Raw genomic sequence first — 15379 nt, 5'->3', positions numbered from 1 at the left:
AAAGAACCATTCCCTCAGTATGGCAGTGTTAATAAAGAAGACACAGCTGCGCTTATTTCGTTCTCAGTGAATATTTTAACTTCGCATTAAAATTTATTCACCTGCACAGATTGCAAGACTATACATATGAGAGCCTGCCTCCTGGGTACAATATACAAGTCCTAAGTGCAATGCCTTCAGAAGGAGGTAGACAATGGTCCTCCAGCCTTACTTCTAAAAACATTTTACTTAACACACTGCCAGTAAATGTCAACATGAAAATACAGAGCTTGCTGTACTGACTTCACTCTGTAACAGTAATATTCAGGAAAAGAAAGTTACCAAAAAAATTGAAAGAGAAAATCATTACAATTACAGCTTAAAATATTAAAAGTATTTATTTAGGAAAGAATAAATCCTCAATTATCAAATAGAGTTCACATTCTTAATAAAATATTACAATATATTAAAATTATAAAAGGGATTCTTAAATATACCATATATAAGTAGCCAAAGTCCTAGAGATATTCATGCAAAAAACTCTATAGTTAGCGACTTGAGCATTTCAGTAGCTCTGCAGTCTCTTCAAACCTGAAATAGAACAAATGATGTATCAGCTAAGTGCACAACTCGTAATGTAACAGGCTTGAAGCTGTTAGACATATGCTCCTAAACCTAAGATAAAACTGAGTGTTTTCCTTATTTTAGGAAGAGTTAATATTAATACATAGAAATAGAACAAACATAAATCAGCCAATTCTTGTAGCATAAATTATTTTAGAATTTTCCAAATGTCAAGGAGTTTTGTGGTTTTTTTAAGGTAGTAGGGTATAAAACATTTTGATACCATTTCATCATTTATTTCCTTTAAATCACTCTTTGCTAAAATTAGGTATAATATTATTTGTCCCCAGTAAAAGCATCATCGTGGTACTCCATCAATAGCTCACTGGAAACACAACGTAATTTTGAAGCCTATCATAATATTAAAAATGTCTCCCAACTATGATAATGTTTTGGTCAATATATTATCAGAAGTAGAGAAATTTGAATTAATGATCAACCAAAGCATCTTTGCCCTTTGTAACCCACGATAAATTCTGTGAATTGTGTTTTACACCGCTTACTGGAAACTAAAGCAGTGATTCATCTCACACACAACTGGAAGTAGATTTACTATCCACTGGAGTCTTAAAAAAATTCCACACTGACTGAGCCACAAGGTCTAAAACACATGTGTACATCTGCATACCACACTCCAGTACAGTTCCCTACAGAGAAATGATTTCTGTTGCCCCTTTCTGTTACTTACATTTTTTTCATCCTTTCCATTTTCTGGATTGTTGTTTCCTTTAATTTAAAAAAGCAACAAATTTAGGCAATTTCTCAAAGTAAACAATCCTCAAAGATGGACCATGAATAAATGAAACGCACTCTGAGACACCGCATAAGAAGACTCGTCAACACAAAGAATCCTTGAGAGAGGAAACTTAGAATTTTAGCATTTTTCTAGCCAACAGTATATACTACATAGCATTTACTAAAAATGATGCTTTCTTCTTCTCTACCTTAGAAATCATCTAAGCAGCTGACAGCTTCTCTTACCTCTGAAAAATCTTTCAGTCCACAACAATAAATAGTGGAGCCCCTGGACGTTGATTCTGGTGACACTGTGCTATAGCCAGATGAGCGGTACGTACTGGCTGGTGCCCCCCTACTGTACTGGTTATCTGTGAAGAAAGTACATTTGATAGATATCTTTCCACTACACAATATAAATATTTAAAATTTTATTTACAGATAAATTAATTTAAAATAGTTATTGGTATAGTTAAAAATGAGTTAATACTTTGTATACATATGGAGACAGATGCTAAAAATTCTCTAATAATTTCAGAGCACACTTTTGTGTACCACTCTCTGGTGCATGCTTGAAATCACATGTACTTGGGAAACTGAGAAGAACCATGAGTTCAAGGATGACCTAGGTAATATAGTGAAACCCGTCTCAAACCTAAAAAAACAATCCAAAAGCATTTTATCTTTATCATGATAGAAAACATTTAGAATAAATAGAAATGTTAGTAATCTAAACTATAAACTACTTTGGGCTGGAGTGATGGCCAGTCCTGTGTTATTCTAGAACGATTAAAAAGTGAAACTCCCCCAAAGTCTGCAAGCTATGTCCTGAATGATATATATTCTGGTTTTATAAGCAATTCCTAGCAGTCTGTGGTTCACTGTTTTCTTTATTCTAAGAGATCTGTAATTTTATTTTATTTTAAGAAAAATGTTTAATAAAAAAATTGGAATATGGTTCTAGTCAAGTGCTTGCTAAACCTGATTTCAAAAACCATGTTTAAAAAAAATCAGATGAAGTAGTTTGTACCTACAATCCCACTAGTACGGTACCAGATAGGAGGAGCCTGGGAGTTTGTTGGCTAGCAAGCATAACCAAGTTGGTGAGCTCTAGGCTCAGCGAGAGACTTTATCACAAAGAATAATGTGGAGAGCAACTGAGAAAGAAGCCTGATACGGATCTCTGCCTTCCATACAAGCACACGCATGTGCGTGTGAGAACACATACACACACACACACACACACACACACACAAACAAGAATGCTAAAGATGCCAAAGGCCCATAAAAAATAGTCTTCAGAAAATATTTGCAAGTGAGCAGTACTAATACAATTCATGAACTCACCAAAGGGCACATGATCCAAGCCACTAACAGAGTCAGAGTCTTCACTTGCTGCATTAAGCTCTGTGCATTCATTCTGGAACGTACAGGTAAATATTTAGAATAAAATGAAAGGTGATTCAATGTATGCTACTTAACATAAAATATAAGCAAAGCACAGGGAATGTTTAGTTTTAATAAATTTATTTACCAATAATAAATAAATAATTCTTCTGCATAAAAAAAAAACAACCACTTAAGTGTGGAAGCAGAGAGTAACCTTGAATCTATAACTTCGGTCTCTAAAAATAAGACAACTAGAAACCAAAACCCTAAGAAATAAGACATATTTCTCAGACTCCATAAGGCAATGGTAAATGTGGTGGTCTGAATAAGAACGGTCCTATAGGCTCATGTATTTAAATGTTTAGTCACCTGGCGGAGGGGCAGTACTATTCGAGAAGGATCAGGAGGTATGGCCCTGTTGAAGCAGGCGTGGCCATGTTGGAAGAAGCACATCAATAGGAGGGCTTTGGGCTTTCAAATGCCCATGTGAGGCTCAGTTTCTCTTTTCCTCCACCTCTGTAAGCCTGTGGATCAGGATGTAGCTCTCAGCTACTGCTTCAGTGCCGGTCATGCCCTTTGCCATGACGCTGATAACAGACTAAGCCTCTGAAACTGTGAGCCAGCCCCTAAATGCTTTCCTTCAAAAGAGCTGCTTTGGTGACGGTGTCTCTTCACAGCAGCAGAACAGTAACTAAGACAGTAAATTTAGTAACTGTTTCTATGAATTCACCTTATGATTGAAGTTAATGTGTAAAAAAAGTTTGTTTTAAGTCTTCTACAATTTTTCCTGTAAACTCAAGAAGCTTTGTCCTACTAAAATACACAAAATAATTTTTAAGTTTTTCAAAAAACTCTTACCTCACTCTAAGTATTACAAGCACTATTAATCAGAAAAGCTCAATTTACAGGTCTCATAAATTATCTTATTTGATAGAAAAAAATAGCTGCAGGAAGTGTAAGAAAACTTGTTAAACTTGAGTAGACTTTATTCTAACCAAACATCTTCTCTTTCCCAAGAAGCCTCATGTGCAGTAGTTTCCAAAAGAATCCAGATGTCCCTAAGATGAGCACTTCACTGTACTCGAGGAAAGCTTTCCATATTTACTACCTTCTTAGACAGCAGCAGCTCTGTCTCAAGCAGAGTGACGCGGCTCAGGAGGTTATTCCAGGTCTTCTCATCGACCATCACTTTCCCTTTCGCTGTGGCTTCCAAACACTCAAGCCTTTTCTCTATCCAGGTCAGCCTCTTAAGCTTCTCTTGGCATTCAGCAAGTGCGATCTGCAGTGCAATAATCTCAGGATTATCACATCCGTCCTGAAATAACAACACGATTCCAGATGATCTGCAGTGCAATAATCTCAGGATTATCACATACGTCCTGAAATAACAACACGATTCCAGATGATCTGCAGTGCAATAATCTCAGGATTATCACATCCGTCCTGAAATAACAGCACGATTCCAGATGATCGGCAGTGCAATAATCTCAGGATTATCACATACGTCCTGAAATAACAGCACGATTCCAGATGATCTGCAGTGACATTCCTTAGAAACGGATCATTGTCCTTCCACTTCCTCTGTTTTCACAGCTAAGGAAGGAACACAGTATGGAACTAGGAGCTCCCCCTGTAGAGAGCAGGGGGCCTTAACAGCCCTCCAGGTAGACGGCAGTGGGCCTTACTAGGAGGCTGTCAGATGTGGCTTTGACGACTTCATTTCCACAGCCTCTACCTGTGAATTAACCTGTCTGATGCTCTTAGACAAGGAGTACAATTCAACTATCATTTGCCAGTTTCTTTAGACAATCCAAGAGGAAATAAGCAAGTGACAATATGCAGATTACCTAGAGTGCCAGATAGCAAAAAGCAGGCCCATAAATAAAATTTCATAAATCCAACTGTAATCCAAAGTATATAGAAATGACAATATATGAGCATTTTAGCAGAAACAGTAGAGATTATATACATAATGGTATTTGTGTCAGCAAGGAGTAATAGAAATGATAGGACAGCAAGGAGTCAGGTAGGATAGCTCACATCCATAAGCTACCACACAAAAGGCTAGGCAGGAGTTTAACACAAATTTGAAGCCACTTTGGCCAAGGCTACACAGTGGGACCACGGCCCTTGGGGAAAATACAGCAAAGACTCACCAAAGAGAAAACAGGAATCAAATGCCAAGCTCTTTTCTATTTGCCAATAGAGGAAACAAGTGGTAGAAAACTGCACTGTGCAAAGCGGCACAGGTCTCTGGCTGGAGGGTAACTTCCCTGGGCATACCATCTCTTACCTCTGTTTGCTGTACTTACAACTCAGGGGAACCTCCAATCAGATCTGACAAGTAGGATTCACTGAATCACATTTAGTAAAATTGACTGGCTCTTAAGTTATAATGCAGATGTCATAATTTAAGAGTTCAAAAATATTCCAACTTTCAAACACCGAAATAATCAGATACTGAAGAAATGTGTCAGAGGTCCTCGGCCCTTACTTTCAGCTCAGTCTTGACGTCAGAGGCCTGCTCCTCAGCAATCATGACGTCAGAGGCCTGCTCATCAGCAATCACGACACTGGAGGCCTGCTCCTCAGCAATCATGATGTCAGAGGTCTGCTCTGAATCTTCACACCCTTCACTCACTTCTGCCGAACTTCCTGTCCCTTCGGGCATGTCAGTGCTGTCTTCAGTGTACAGGTGACGGATCACCACAGCTTTTTTCTGCATAGAGACGAGCAGGGAAGAACTACTTCAATGGTGTCACTGCACAATGACTTTATGTATACTCAGAGTAATTCTCTAGACTATAAATATTTAAAACATTTAAATTACCACAAACAATGTATCACAGTATAACATGTTAATATTTATATATTTTATATGTGTTGGTGAAATTGTGGTTCACCTTTATAAAAGCATTTTTATGTCTTAGGTTAAACACTAAAATATTCTTTAAACATATCTAGTTTTTTTTTTCAATATGCTGGAGAAAGTGGTTATAGAAAAGATGAAAGAGAATTAGTAAAGATTTGATTAATTGTTGAAACAGGATGATCTGTGCTTTTGTAAATGTTTGAAGTGTTACATGATAGAAAGTTAAAAACAAACAAACAAATGAAGAAAAAATATATTAGGTGTGGTAGCACACAACCATAATCCCAGCACTCAGTAAGCCCACGCAGAATTATAAGGTCCAGGCTAGCCTGAGCTATACAGTGAGACTCTGTCAATGAATAAACAAATAAAAGTTGTGACATAATTTATAGGTAAAATAATCAACAAATCAACAACTATATATATTATAAATATTACAATAAATATCACTATAAATATTATAATGAGAACACACTATAATATTTTCTATTGAACAAATCACAATATATATTTTACCTTCAGCTAAAAGTTCAAAATACTGAAAAAGGGGAAGTACTAACAAGGACCTCACATTAATCCTTTCCCCACTCTTTATGCCTATGCACTGTCTGTATAGACACTGAAAACCCCTATCACGTGATAAAGAAGTCATAAAAGGCATTCATATGAGATGAGGCATCAGGAAGAAGACAATTAGCTTCAGCACTGACTCACCTTCTGTCAATAAAGAAATATATTTATAAATTCTATTAGTCTTGTAGCAGTTATTCAAGCTCTTGGTATTAAGGCTCTGCTAGTCATGTATTTTGGATCAGGAAATAAATAATTCTATGTATTTTACTTTATCTAGAAACACTTAACATCTTTATCTAATTGCACACTGGTTATTTGTCTGTATTCTGTCCTCTCACCCAGGAGTAAAATAGCTGGAAGCACATTTATTATGCAAATGGCATTTTAGCTTTGAGTTCCCTTGGATATGGAAAAATGCTATCTCTACACGTATTAGATTCATTTAGCCACAGATGCTCAAAGCAGACAAAGGCCGAGACAATCTATACCTAGTAATAGAGAATACCCCAAACCAGATTATTAGATAATCTATATTCTAGGTTACTAATGCATCTAAGTGGATCATTATGATCACTCTTGTTACTAAAGGGTTGTTACTACACATGCATCCTTTTTAGGATGATCAGGTTTGTAATTAAGAGCATAAGCCCAGGGGCTGCAAAGATGCTCAGGTTAAGAACACTTACGACAGAGGCTTCACTTCCAGCACCCACTTGGAGCCTCACAACTACCCATGACTCCTGTTCCAAGGGATATGACACCTTCTTCTGTTCCCTTGTGGTATACATACATATAAGATTAAAAGAAAAACACACGCACACATATTTTAAAAGGGTAGATGTCAACACCTCTGTAATATAACCTTACTAAATTTATCTAGGAAATTAAAATGATTGAAAATTAGAAAGATAGAGTCCAATTGATTTTTCAATTTTATACTCTTCTTCTGAGACTATTTGAGGGTAGGGAAGGGAAGGGCAGTGGGGGTGGATATGACCAAAGTACTTATATAAAGAAATGAAATAAACTAATAAAGACTAATAAAAATGCCTTGCATACTGTGGTATCTGACCACAATGTGTCACCAAATGCCAGCCAGAGAAGAATCTTTACTGCATTCAGATATGCTCTGCTCTTTCTATTTTCACACCTTCCCTGAAGTCATGAACCTGCCAGTGATGTCAACGCCAACAGCCTCTACAGTGGGGTTCTCACTGCTCAAACAAGGTTCTGGCTTTTCAGAGATGTTCTTCTTTTTTTGGCATGATGGATTCTAAGAAAGGAAAAGAATTAGACAAAATAATATATCTTATAGAAAAGTATGATGTACATTTAAATTCCGTTATTTCAGTACTTATTTTTGATAACAGCAAATAGTGAAAGTAATAAAACATGCTTTTGCTTATTCATTTATTGTAAGTTTAATGAGACTGGTATGGTGGTGCTCTCATCCCATATTTAGAAGTGAGAGGAAGAGGACTGAGGCCAACTTTAGTTACATAGAAAGTTCAAGGCCAGCCCGGGCTACACAGTTAAAAACAAACAAGAAAATAAAACAAGCAAAAACTTTTAGAAGTGACAAAATACATTATATTTGAACTGTTAACTTAGTTCCAGGTCACAGACATGTAAGAAATGTGGCTGGTATCAGAGACACGATGACCTTTGAGAGGGTTATGCCCCATATGTGCACAATGCAGCAACTATGGCATCGGATAGATGGGCTGTGTGGACCAATGGAATTTAGAATTAACTAGGTGCTCCTGGCCTTATCCAGGTACAGACTGTAGGACATCTGGGTATTGCAGCAACCTGTATTCTGCAGGAAGCTAGCTATGAAATAATGTACGTTCTGTAGAGGAATCCTAAGACCTAAAAGTTTAGAGGGAGGATTTGGAGGTCCTCAGCATCTCTGTGTTTTTACACATTCTCATTCCTTCAAATTCCATCTTGGTTCTCAACAACCCATGTTTGGTCCAAACTAACCCTAGTTTCTAGAAACGTCCTTGAAATTCCCAGGAAATTCTACAATTATGCATATAGATTAACAGAAGAATTCCCTTCCATTCATAAAACGCTGGTGCATAAGCATCTGGGATATTCACTTACCCGCTTAGCTGCCACTCCCATCCCGGAAGAGAGGCACTATTGCTTTCGCTTTGATAGCAACTCTGTTACTATGCTTACATCTCTTCTATGTCTGTCTGTGAATTCCTTCTCTAATCATTAAAGTCTAATGAGACAAAGAACTTCTGGGTCCAGCAAATCAAGTGACAATTGCATTTTTAAATAATTTGCTATTTATTCAAATATTTGGGTATTTAGCATAAGTCTCTACTGAAATCTAGTCATTAAATCACCTTGTCAGAGCCAATCAATTCCTTGTGCTTTTTCATCACACAATTCAATACATCACAGACAATTTGGATTTTCCACTCAGCAAATCCAGACTGTATAAACTGCTTTTTTGTCAAAATTGGTTTATAATCAAATTGATCACGAAGAAGCTGTGAAGAAATAAAGGTAATATTTAGTTCAAAATTATATAGCCACTTGGTCAGAAGGTAATAGCTACATACATACACACAAATCACAGTACTTGACCAAACCTAACAGTAAACATTAAGGTTCTTAAAAATCAAAACTAACTGACATCAAAGTTAGTCTCCATCCAGGTGTGCAGATGCTATTGCAGATATGAGACCTGGTTTCAGGTCTCAAGGAACAAACTACAGAAGTTTCAGTTTGTATCTCACAAGTCAATTAATGCAGAAGCCTGTGGCTATAAGTTCTCTCTCTTGCTTCCTCCAATTTTACACAAAGTTTTACTAAAATCTCATAGAAAGCAGGCAAATTATAGCCAGTGACAAACATTTACCGGTCGCCATAATGAAGAGGAAACAGATGAAGCAAACATGAATTACAACTTAATTTCGATACAGGTCCCATTTTTTAAATTAAATTCTTCCATTCATTTTACATCCAGACCAGTTTCCCCTCCCTTCTCTCCTCCCAACTTCCCCCTCTCCTTTGCCCCTCCCCCATCCACTCCTCTGTTTCTGTTCAGAAAGGGGCTGGCCTCCCATGGGAGTCAACAAAGTATGGCATATCAAGTTGAGGCAGGACCAAGCTCCTTCCCCTGTATCAAAGCTGGGCTAGGCAATCCAGCATGGGGAATAGGTTCCCAAAAGCCAGCACAAGCTCCAGATACATGTCCTGATCCCACTGCTAGGAGCCCCACAAATCAAGCTACTGTCAAACACATGCAGAGGGCCTAGGTCAGTCTCATGCAGGCTCCCTAGCTGTTGGTCCAAAGTCTGTGAGCTCCCATGAGCTCAGGTCAGCTACCGAGACCACATTTTAATGAGATAAACACCTATGAAAACACTCTGTCAAATAAACATACATGTGATACATAACAACATATGATAGTGGCCCTAGATTATGATAAAGCTGACTTTTTTCCTATTGCCTAGTATTTTAACTAAATTTCTTACATGTTTAGACACATAAATATTTATACTGTACTGTAATTCACACTATATACACAACAGGGACATGTTACAAGCTGCAGCTCAGGAGCAATAGGCTATGTGTACAGACAACAGTTAGGTCTGTACAAGCCCACTCTGATGCTTGTCCAATGGCAAATTTCCTATCAATTTCTCAGAATGTATAACACTGTTAAGGAAATATGCAACTGTGTTTCGGTAATTATTACTAAAGTATTAATTTTAAAAATCATTCAATAGTTTCTCAAGTAATTATTGTTTTGTGAATTCAAAATACCTTATAGACGGTGTCTGTGAAGCGTACATCATTCTTTGCTATGAGCTCTATATTGGATTCCATGAGAAGTTCTGCTATATAAGGGGAGTACGAGGTAAGAGAATAGCTGATGATGGGCAAGGATGCTGCGGTGTCCCCTCTCATCAAACTGCCAGGGCAAAGGGAAAAGACTCAGTAAGCACAGTTCCAAAAGCTAGCTGATTAAGGAAAATAAGCAACGTTGTCAAGAATTGAATTATTATTACAGACACAATAATGACGTAATTTATGACTTTCTAGATTCTATATCCTACTCTAAACTACTATGAAACAGTACTGTTCATTTTCATGTGCTCAAAACCTCACTACAGCTGTACAGTCTATCTCCTATAGTTTTTATTGGTTTTTCTAAAGTTTATTCTTACTTGATATATCTTATTTCTCCTAATAATACTACCCTACAGCTCTCAAAAATATTTTAAGGGTTTGTAACATTTGTTACGTTAACCCATTTGTTCCTGCACAAACCTGCAAAGGTTAATCGTATGAACTATAAGTTACAAATGAGGAACACCCTGGAAAGAGCGAATGCTATGATTAGACATTCCCCTTCTGCTTGCATGAGAACTGCACCTTCTTAGCTTGTGCTCAAGTCTAGGAGGGCATTCTACACTTTGCGTATCTTTATTCACTGTAACTCATTAGGTAAATGCCGATTTTCATGAAGCCATCGTCTGTGTGATCCATACTGATCTCTCAATACCTGCTGCCTTGTGATGTCGGCTTCTAATTGTCTAGCCATTTACTGGTGCAAAATGTCTTACTGATTGCTGCACAAAACAGCAAATGAATTATTTCTTCAATTAGCCAGTCTACTGGTTAACTAAAGTTATACTGTTCTTACATATAAACAGCATATTTTCCACAGAAATCTCCACCCCAAAATTTTAAAAATATTCTTTTATGTTCTGTATGTGTGTCACATACGTGCACATGCCCAGAGCACAGGCAGATGTAGGGCACCTGATATAAGTGCTGAGCACTAAACTGTATGTACATCAGTCTAGATATTCTCTCCATATAATTTTAAACTCAATGGGATATAATGGATTTTATTAATTATATAGTCCTCCATTCCTCATTCTACAGAATTGTATTCATTTTAATATAGCCAATAAGATCACAGATGTTACTATTTCTTGCAAATTTATTTCTTTGTGCATTCACTGTACAGAAGATAGATTTCATACATTCACACCATGTGTTCTCTTAGGATGGAAAATTCTAATTGGCGAGATTTCCGATGGCAGCCCCCATTCGTTAAAATTTGGCTGGAAGATGGTTCCGTAGTTAAGAGCACCTGCAGCTCCACGCGAGAAACAGTTTAATTCTCAGCACATTAGCACATACCCCTCGGGACAGGTATGGAGCACAAAGGACATCTTGAAGGCGTTGGCTCTCTAGTTTCAATGTGAGTCCCGAGAATGCAAGTCAGGGTCATCAGGCTTGGCAGTCAGGTCCTTTACCAACTTGTCAGCCCTTTATTTTCATTTACGACCCCCCATCAAGCCACACACTATCTCAAACTTTAGGCAAAATGAAAAAGAGCACAAATAAGTTTCAAATACCAAATGTACTATAGCTTACCCAACATAATCCACTTCATTAGGGTAATTTAGCAAACGAAGTACTTGTTCCAGCTTCCGCAAGCTTCTCTTTAAGTCGCCTGTTGCCATTATTGAATATTAGATTCAGCTCCAACTCCTAAAAAATCTTGTAACTTTTCATCTAAAAATAAAATCATGAGTACAGTTAAGCGCATGCTTTGAGAAGCTGCTCTGCTCTACTCTGTGTGCGCCTCTTCCAGGCCCCGTACATTTACACCACACTACTTTACTTCTTATAACAGTGCTTTGGTGGTAGGTGAAGTGCTTACTGCATGGTACTGACTCTAAACCCTAAATATAAACTTAGCATGAACCACACCCTTTAATTTTTCCTCACAAAAATAAGTTTGCCTTATATTTATATTCATTCAATGTATTTTATCTAGCACTCTCCCAAATATTTTTACCTTGATGATAATGGACTACAATAGTTACCTCTGTGCTGTGACCAAACACCTAACAGAAGGATGACAGCCAGTGGAAAAGTGGCCCATTGGTTCAGTGTTTAAGAGGATATAGACCCTTATAGCATGGAAACCATGGAGACACACAGCTCCAAGGTGGCACAAGTGTGTGGTGGCTGCTAGCTCACATTACACCAGTCCAGAGGACAGGACAGCACAGAGGTGGGATCAGGCTATCGTCTCAAAGCATCTTCACTCCCCAGGCCATTTCCTCTAGCTAGGTTCTACCTATCAAAGATTCTACAACCTGTCAATTAGCACCCCAAGCTGGAGACCAAGAGATCAACCATAAGAGTCTATGGAAGACATTTTTCATCCAAACCACAGCTGGTACCATCTGAAAAATATACCAAACTGAAATAGTCTCCATCACTGGTTATCTTGAATGTTTATAAAAAGCTATATAAGCAATGAGAAGTAAAGACAAACAGCACAGACTTAGTTATTATCCCCATGGTTTGGATTTCATGTAGTTGCCAATCAGATGCTTGTGTTCAAAAACAAAACAAACTCATAGTTCACCAACATCTTGCTCAAGAAAGTTATAAAAGTACCCAGAGAAACAAATTCTCTGAGAATGAAACTCTTTTTAAAAAAAAATCACTAACATTAAAAACAAAAAAGAACAAGTCAAGAATTAGATGAAATATACTTTATGTGATTTTTCCCAGTCTACATTTCAACAACCAACATAAAAATGGTCCCTTTAGATACCTCCTCTGAGGTACACAAACCTGGCAATTTGCAAAATTCTAAGCCTGAGTCATCACCCATTTCCACAGTCATTTCCCTAGATATGAGCACCCTATTCTTTCTCTGCAGGAATACCATTCCCATTTCCAGTCTGCTCCTTATAAACATGGTGTAGAATAAGCTGCTGAACATACTTTTAAGCACTCTTGCATTGGCATTTTGGTCGCCATTTTTGAAACATTGAATTACATTGATCAAAGATTAACATATTTAGACAACGAAGACTTTAGGGAGAAAAAAAGGAAGCAATCCTAAAATCAAATTATAAAAAATATTGATTAATACTGTAAGCCTTATTTCACATCTTTGCAGATGCCAGGGCTAGACAGACATATGGAAATGGTAAGACAGACTTCTCACACCAACCTTTATTGTCTAGAAAAGGTGAAGTAGGAAATGCTCTTGCTGTAACTAAAAACCTCCTTGCTCATGGGATTTAAGATCGCAGGTCTGATCTTGTTTTAGGTTCCAGACCCATCTGACTTAACACAATTCTTTCCTTTCAGTCCTATCCCATCTTCCCAGGACATGTGATTTTATCGAATACTCTGTGGTATCTTTCTTTTTCTCATATTCTAGAACACATTTATCTTTATATTATTTCTACCTCTGGTAATGGAATTTCTGACAATAAAGTATGTCCCAAGAACACATCCTCTTCATTACCAGCAGAATAAATATTTGAAGAAGAGTAAGATTCAAGTACAGCTTGGATCTGTAGGTGAAAGGAAAAGATGAGATGACAAGAAAGAAAAACACAAAGACGTTAAAGGAAGATCATAGAAAAAAATGCTTGCAAGAAAGATTTCCTAATTTTTTTAATTGGCAAATATTAAAATCAAGATTATTAATTGAATCCAATCAAGTATTGTTACATACTTGACACTTGATCTTAGTCAAAAGGCCAGAAAGTGATCTTCGACATATTTTGGAGATGAAAAAACTTATTACTTAAAAATAAAACTGATTTTCATTTCCACTTTATATGACCTATCACAAGACATTAAATAAAGAAAATACACAGATTCAATCATTAAGGTCTCAATAGTCTACGGAGTTTTTTTGAAGAATTAGGAACAAATCAAATCTGCCGACTGAATCTCTGGAGAAGGTTGTGAGAATGGCACAACCTGAATTGATGGGGAAAGGGAATTAAACCCAGGCATGCGCCTTGGCGTACCACTCGATGGCTCTACTATTGAGCTAGATCCCCAGCTCAGCAGTCTAAAAAAAATTTTTTTTTTCATTTTAACCCCCACCTCAATCTCATAGTTGTTACAGGTCTTTACATACATAAGATGTCACTGAACTCAAAAATCATTTTGTGCAGGATGAGGTAACTAGACTTTAATAATTGCAATAGATAGCCATGATTTTGAGTTCGAGCTCAAATGTCTAAAAACCAAATTTTTAGATGGAGGAATACATATCTGAGCAATTAAATTTACAAAATCACGCCACACTATAGATACTAGGAAAATGCTGTCGCAAGAGAAATGTTTTGATGAGGGATTTAAAAAAGGAGTTTGCTGGGCCAAATATGAGCAACGGCTCAGTGGCATCACTGTATTTACATAGAAAACTGATTTAAAAAAATGCTTGCAAGTAGTTCTGTAAAATAATCGGATGCAGCTCTAAGTCTAGAATAAATAAGTTAAGATTAGTTTTCTTTCTATAGAGAGAAAAATTTGTAGTCTTCAAAGTAGATGGAGAATTCTTTAAAAGCACCATGAAAACATGAAGGACTGAATCCTCCAGCCAATCTAGGTGTATCCTTGACTGAAAAGACCCAAGAGATATCAGCGTCCATTTAACCTCGCGGAATTAAGTCACACATCAATTCTAAGAAGTCAACTGCGATTCTTCCTACTTGGCTGTCTTCCAAAGCATCTACCAATTGGGTACATAAGCAAGTCCCATCGAGGGTTCCCCTTCTGCCCCTAGATTTAAAAGGATGAAACAGCAGACCTGATCATTCGCCTACAACTCTGGAACCTCGGTGCGTTCAGCATTCAGGCGACCCTGTCCAAGCCGGAGCACAGCCCATCCGCAGGCTCTGGCGTAGCCAGCAGCCGCCAGGCAAAGGGCAGGGTTCCCAAGGCGATCGGACCAAAACAGAAAGGAGAAGGGAGCACAAGTAACTCGAGAAAGTGGCGGGAACCAGGCGACCAGCCCCGGAGCCCTAGCGCCCGCGCCCCAGGGCTCCTCTCGCGCCGACCGTTTGTATTCGGAACCGTGGGTTCCAGCGCGCCGCGAAAAGCGGCTAAACGTTCCGAGCCACGGGCTGCCCCACACTCTGAGATTCCTCGGTGCAGATTCCATACTCCGTTTGCGCGTCTTCCTCAGAAGGTTTGAATCTCAAGATAATATTATCAATTAGATGCCTTATAGTAAGTGTCATGTTTCAAATTAGTACAATTTTTATGACTATAATCGTTCAGAATGAGAAACGAGAAATAAAGACGTTCTGGAGAATCTGCAACTGCGAAAGTGCCACCTTTATTGTTTAAGGCTCCCTCCGCGACGTCACTTCCGGCAACAATAGGAAACGTCAA

At 37.8% G+C, this 15379-nt stretch overlaps 1 protein-coding gene across 6 annotated transcripts; it reads right to left on the bottom strand.

The window, feature by feature from the left end:
* Positions 1 to 206: 206 nt before the first annotated feature.
* On the bottom strand, positions 207 to 14932 carry Cep44 (centrosomal protein 44). 6 transcript variants are annotated; one of them, XM_057752251.1, is made up of 12 exons: positions 14793 to 14932; positions 11588 to 11728; positions 9962 to 10109; positions 8533 to 8679; positions 7323 to 7445; positions 5279 to 5446; positions 5222 to 5248; positions 3836 to 4042; positions 2686 to 2758; positions 1585 to 1709; positions 1292 to 1329; positions 207 to 570 (listed from the first exon to the last, which is right to left on the bottom strand). In XM_057752251.1, exons 2-12 carry the CDS (start codon positions 11674 to 11676, stop codon positions 528 to 530), a joined length of 1188 nt encoding a protein of 395 aa, XP_057608234.1. In that variant the 5' UTR covers positions 11677 to 11728; positions 14793 to 14932; the 3' UTR covers positions 207 to 527. The 6 variants fall into 6 exon arrangements, with proteins under 6 accessions (XP_057608234.1, XP_057608237.1, XP_057608233.1 ...); XM_057752254.1 differs by having other exon boundaries at positions 3836 to 4006; XM_057752250.1 differs by adding an exon at positions 13432 to 13539 and having other exon boundaries at positions 5222 to 5446; positions 14793 to 14921.
* Between the last annotated feature and the right edge of the window lie 447 nt (positions 14933 to 15379).

The sequence above is a fragment of the Chionomys nivalis genome, chromosome 20 (genome assembly GCF_950005125.1).
Source record: "Chionomys nivalis chromosome 20, mChiNiv1.1, whole genome shotgun sequence".
NCBI lineage: Eukaryota > Metazoa > Chordata > Mammalia > Rodentia > Cricetidae > Chionomys > Chionomys nivalis.
Note: the sequence above shows the minus strand (reverse complement) of the source record. Positions and strands in the feature narration are given on the sequence as shown.